Source organism: Balaenoptera musculus, chromosome 4 (assembly GCF_009873245.2).
Source record: "Balaenoptera musculus isolate JJ_BM4_2016_0621 chromosome 4, mBalMus1.pri.v3, whole genome shotgun sequence".
NCBI classification, from domain to species: domain Eukaryota; kingdom Metazoa; phylum Chordata; class Mammalia; order Artiodactyla; family Balaenopteridae; genus Balaenoptera; species Balaenoptera musculus.
This window is the reverse complement of record NC_045788.1, coordinates 29,138,197-29,144,196: the sequence shown is the minus strand read 5'-3', so window position 1 is coordinate 29,144,196 and position 6,000 is coordinate 29,138,197. Positions and strand designations below refer to the sequence as shown.

The following is a 6,000-nucleotide window of genomic DNA, read 5'->3' as shown; positions in this document are numbered from 1 at the left end:
TAGAAAATGGAAGTGAAAGTTCTCCTGTGATTTACTACAATCTTTCAAATAATTCTCTATCTTCAAATAAAATATAGTAAACTTCTGGAATACCTTTCGATATCTCATAAACGATATGTTGAAAGAAAAATTTGTTGCCTTTAGTTGCGGATATTGGATTTTTAACATTGAAATGAAACTGCCCTGGAAAATGCTGCAGAGAAACTTGTCTTTATTAGTTGCAGGAAAGGTGGCATTTCTGCACAGAGACGTGGGTGAGTGATTCAGGCAGTGTCAGACCTGGCTAGAGGGGGAGTGACTACCTGCTCAAATGAGATGACCTAAGAGGCTCATCAAGACCCCATTTGGCCCCCAAATCATTAACTATCATGGTTCCACCATCTTCCTTCTACTCCTGAAATTCTCTCTTTGACCAATGCATATAGGTTATCTGGCAAAGCAGGTGAACACATGAGATGCAATTCTAGATATGTAGACCTCCCATATTCCAGACTGGGAAACCAGTCTTGCTATTTTGTAGCAACACTGTTTGAGGTAGGAAAGATCCAGGGGGCCGAGCCCCTGCTGTTTGTTAATTGCTGCTTTGGGGAGGTGAGAGTTAGGGACTGAAGGAGCTCAGAGCCTGTCCTAGGTTCTTCTCAGGGTGGGAATTAGCCAAAGAAAGGGAGAAGAGAGGTGCCCTCACAGCCAGGGGCTCCTGTGTGGGCAAGGCTGGGCAATATCTGGTCTGGCAAAGCAGCAGAGTCTCTGGTCAGCCGGGCAGGAAGGCATAAAGTACTATATTGCACTGGGAAGGCCTAAAGCAGAAACTTCTTTTCTCTTTTTTCTTGGTGAAGCTCAGGCAAGTGGCACTGCTGGCCTGCTAGCTGTTAACTTTCAGTTGGCAAGAGATATAGCAAAAATGTCTCTAGTGCAGGAAATCTCAGGTACATGGATTTTATTTGCTTTCCTATTTCTAATTCTTCTTAAAAATTCCTTGAAATTTTAGAAAAGCCCATGTATATTCCTAATTTCTATTCTAAAGCAGTGAACTTTGGGCCGCAGCATCCCTTAGTTAGAAGTCGATGGCACCTGCTAGAGGTAGGGTAAGGGAGTGTCCTGTGGAACTGAGTTGAATGATACACCTCCAGCAAGATAACTTCACTCAGGTAAGTATGGTTGAGTTAGCTTTGCAATTCACATGGATATAACTTAAACAGAATGGGAGAAAGAAACAATAATTTTGCTAAATTACATCTATTTTTAAAATTAGCATCAATACTGCTTAAGAATTTACGGGAATTTCTTTTTTGGCACTTAAGGGTCTCTCTTTTTCTGTGCCTATTTAAATGATCTATTACTGAATTATTTTGAAGATGGTTGCCTGACAAATTGTAGCAGCTGCACTGCTACCATCTAGTGGACAATTAATGCAATTAATCATTCTTTGGCTTGACAGCTTCCAAACAAATCATTGCGACGTTAATGGATTCTGTTTTTGAATGGAACACTGTTATAGATATTTCAACATATTATGCTAGATATGGAATCTTCTCTTCCTTGAATCTACATGGGAAACAATGAGGTAATGTTTTGTTTTATGATTTTAAAGTAAGCAATGCCCCCAAATTATAATCTAAATACATATTATTATATTTTAAAATTTGAACTTTGCACATTACTCTCCAACATTACTAGCACGTTCAGTTTTAATTCTGGAAAACTTCAAGTCATGTTTGACCTGCAAGTCATAGCGTTATTTTTGCCTCTTTCATTTTAGGCCCAGCTGGTCCAGCCATGGTCCCTGGCACCTTCTTGTTTCACTTCCAGTCTGCTTTCCACACCGTAGCCTGGCTGGTGTTTAAAAATACAAAAACCAAAAAACTCTTATCATGTCATTTACAATTTAACATCTCCAGTGGCTTCTCATTGCTCTTTTTTTTATTGAATGAAAGATTCTTTAAATTCTATAGTACTTTACAGTTTTCAAAAGTTTCACACACATGATTTCATATAATCACATAATAACCCCTTTTTCCCCCTACTCCTATATTGCCCCTTCCACATTCCCTCTCCCCACTGGTAACCACCAGTTTGTTCTCTATATCTGTGAATCTGCCTATTTTTTTTTTTATTCACTAGTTTGTTGTATTTTTTTAGATTCCATATATAGTGATATCATACAGTATTTGTCTTTCTCCCTCTGACTTATTTCACTTAACATAATGCCCTCCTAGTCCATCCATGTTGCTGCAAATGGCAAAATTTCATTCTTTTTTATGAATGAGTAGTATTCCATTGTATATATGTACCACATCTTCTTCATCCATTCATCTGTTGATGGACACTTATGTTGCTTCCATATATTGGCAATTGTAAATAATGCTGCTGTGAACATTGGGGTGCATGTATCATTTCAAATTAGTGTTTATATTTTTTTGGATATATACCCAGGAGTGGAATTGCTGGGTCATATGGTAGTTCCACTTTTAGTTTTTTGAGAAACTTCCATACTGTTTTCCACAGTGGCTGCATCAATTTACATTCCCACCAATAGTGTAGGAGGGTTCCCTTTTCTCCACATGCTCACCAACATTTGTTATTTGTGTTCTTTTTGATGATAGCCATTCTGACAGGTGTGAGGTGATATCTCGTTGTTGTTTTGACTTGCATTTCCCTGATGATTAGTGATGTAGAGCATCTTTTCATTTGCCTGTTGGCCATCTGCATTTTCCCTTTGGGAAAATGTCTATTCAGTTCTTCTGCCCATTTTTTAATCCGGTTGTTTATTTTTTTGATGTTGAGTTGTATGAGCTGTTTATATAAGTCGGGTATTAACCCCTCATCAGTCAAATCATTTGCAAATATCTTCTCCCATTCAGTAGGTTGCCTTTTTGTTTTGTCAATGGTTTTTTTTGCTGTGCAAAAGCTTTTAAATTTAATTAGGTCCCATTTGTTTATTTTTGCTTTGGTTTCCTTTACTTATTAATCTATGACAAAGGAGGCAAGAATATACAATGGAGAAAAGACAGTCTCTTCAATAAGTGGTGCTGGGAAAACTGGGCAGCCATTTGTAAAAGAATGAAATTAGAACACTCTCTAATACCATATACAAAAATAAACTCGAAGTGGATTAAAGACCTAAATGTAAGACCGGATACTATAAAACTCCTAGAGGAAACCATAGGCAGGACACTCTTTGACACAAATCGCAGCAATATTTTTTTGGATCCGTCTCCTAAGGCTTCTCATTGTTCTTAGAGCAGTTGTTCCAAATCCTTAACATGACCTCTAACCCTGCCTGATATGATCCCCAACTCCCTCCTCAGCCCTTTCACATGCCCCTCTTCCCTCAGTTCTCTGAGTTCCACCCTCTCTTGCTTTCTTCTTACAGCTTCTGCATAGTTACAGGGCCTGGAAGGGGTGCTCCCTTCTTCCAGCTAACTGTGAATCATTCTTCAGGCTTTAGCACTTCCTGAGAGAGCTTTCTCCTCCACATCAGATAGGTAATATAAATTAATATAATTAAATCACTAATTATTACATAGTTAGTTAAATAATTATTTGTTTCATGTCCATCTTCTCAAGTGGCTTATAGAACCATTGAGGGCAGAAATGTTTTCTTTCTTTTTCATTGCTCTGTCCTCAATTGCTTAGCAAAGTGCTCGGCATGTAGTAAACAGCTCAGAAAATAACTTGAGTGAGCTGAGATGAAAGCTAAACCACAATTGGATCGTTTCACCTATACCACATTTTACAGTCCTGGGTTTCCCCTTGTATGTCTTCTTCCTCACCAGCACCCCACTATAACCTGTGCACGTCTGCAGTCTGCCAGGGTTGGCAACACTCCAAGGGCTTCAACTCCCGTATGGCTGACCTACATCATTGGTTGTGCACGGCTTGCCTTAGTCATTCGTTCACATCTTTTTTCCCCCAAAGAAGTAGACAGTCTGTCAGGTTTTTCAATTGTAATGGTTCATTTTTATTATGATCAATATTAAAGACCCAGGTAGTTTAATAGACCCAGAATCTTAAAAGAAAGAGGAGGACCTGGAAAACATCTAGGCAAACAAAAGTCAGCATTCAGGATAGAAAAGAAACAAAGAGTGAACATTTAGAAATAAGGCTGTTAGCGCTCTGGGCTAGTACAGATGCTCCAGGACATAGCCGGTAATGTATTTGATCGCCAGCATTGTCTCCTCACAGGTTGGCCGGATCTGGGATTCAGGGAGGGCAAAGCCATATCTGCCTTTATCCCGGAGTTCAAAGGTGAAGGAATATTTGATTCCTTGGTCATAAGCCCAGTCATCAGAGCCCCCAGCAGCGGGATCTGAAATGAGCAAACAGAAGAAAGAAAAGTTTTAAATCTAGGAAGGAGATTTAAAAACCCTGCCAGCTTTCTTTTATAATTACAAATGTTTTACTGCACTAAACAGTATAGGTAGGCGAATTTTCTAGTAAACTGGATCACAAAAGCTATGGGGCTGTTTTAAAAATTTGTCCAATCTTACCTCTAAGTCTACTTAGTGGGAGTGATGTGTTTAATACCCCAGGAAGTATGTAATTTGTAATATATAAACTTCTCAGAGTGCTTGTATGCTGAGGTAAACTGTGCTATGTAGTGTGTAATCTGTTTACAAAATATATACAGTTTCTGGGAAAAGGATGTGTATCTCCTGGAAAAATAAGGAAAACTGCATGATGACTGGTGAGAGGAGAGGACTCCAAACCCTGCTGAAACTGTGCTGAATGATGAAACTGGAGCAGCTTGAGGGCAGGGCTGTGCCTTCATTTTTGTTTCTTCAGGGTCTAGCATATGGCCTGGCACAGATTAGGCATTCCTTCAGTTATTCATTCGGTGACAGTTATGATGTCATTCATTTATTCAATCACTCATTTGTTCATTCATTCATTCATTCAGTCAACAATCATACAGCTCTCACTGAGCAGCAGGCCATGTGCTCCACTCTGGAGATGCTAGGACAAAGCAGAGACATGGCCCCTGCCCTCCAGGGGCTTACACGGTGATGGAAAGAGAAACCTCATTGAACTTGCCTGAAGAAAACCTACAAGAAGTTCACAATTTGTGAATAGGTGCAATGTCACTGTGGGTTATTTCTGATAGAACCTCCTTAAGAAAATAGTATACCCCATCTGATACAGAGAAGTTTAATAAAGGACAAGAATACAGGAAACTGTATTCTACATGAAGCTTTTAGAAACCCCTCAGGATTGGAGCCTCTCCAACTGCATTGAAACCCCCTTGATGATGGGACTGGCCTTTTTCCCTTGTATTTCTGGTCCTTTAAGACCTGGGGCGGAAAGAAATCATGCAAAGGCAAATATATGTAGAAATTGAAAATGGGGCCTGCAGAATGTGCCTTCCCAGTGAAATCCGAACTGCAGCCCCAAGGCTCTGGGGTCTAGCCCCTATCTAACTCTTTTGCCACTTGCTTGCATCCCTTGAAAACAGCTTGAGCCTGAAGTAGCCTTTCGAAACTGCCATCTGTTTAGCCAGGAAAACCTTCCCTCTATTGCTTTCCTCCAGCAATTGTCCTTCCAGATAAAGCTTCTGTGTCATCATCCTGGGAACTCATTCCTGATACTATAGGGTGGGGTGGTTAGTCTTTGGGTGTGCTCTTTTCTTAGACATCCTTCTGTCGAAGCACTTAGCTCCTGTATGACAATTAATGTTTACTCTTCCCACTTCCCTGCTGTGGGTTCTTTGAAGATTGCTCCATCCTCCTCCTTCCTTTCTCCTTCCCTCTTGCCTTCTCTCCATCCTTCTTTCCTTTCTCCCCTAGCATCTGTTGAGGGCCTGGCAAGTGGTAGATGCTCAATAGATGTTTACGGAGAGCAAATGTTTCCGTGGGCTGAAAGGGATATTTCTCCCCCTTTTTTCTGAACAGGAAACTGATTACATATTTTATAAAACAATTCACTGTCAGGCAAAAGTCACATGCTTTAAATGATAGAAAGGAAAGACGCTGGGAACCATTTATTGCCTTATAAGCACGTGGA

The 6,000-nt window shown here is 40.1% G+C and overlaps 1 protein-coding gene across 1 annotated transcript in view; it reads right to left on the bottom strand.

Moving 5' to 3' along the window:
• Nucleotides 1–3,937: 3,937 nt before the first annotated feature.
• Nucleotides 3,938–6,000, bottom strand: part of CPB1 (carboxypeptidase B1) — a 49,876-nt gene continuing 47,813 nt past the window's right edge. The window contains exon 12 of the mRNA XM_036850808.1: nucleotides 3,938–4,309. Coding sequence (XP_036706703.1) covers nucleotides 4,122–4,309 — 188 coding nt within the window. The 3' untranslated portion in view covers nucleotides 3,938–4,121. The remainder of the gene's footprint in view (nucleotides 4,310–6,000) is intronic.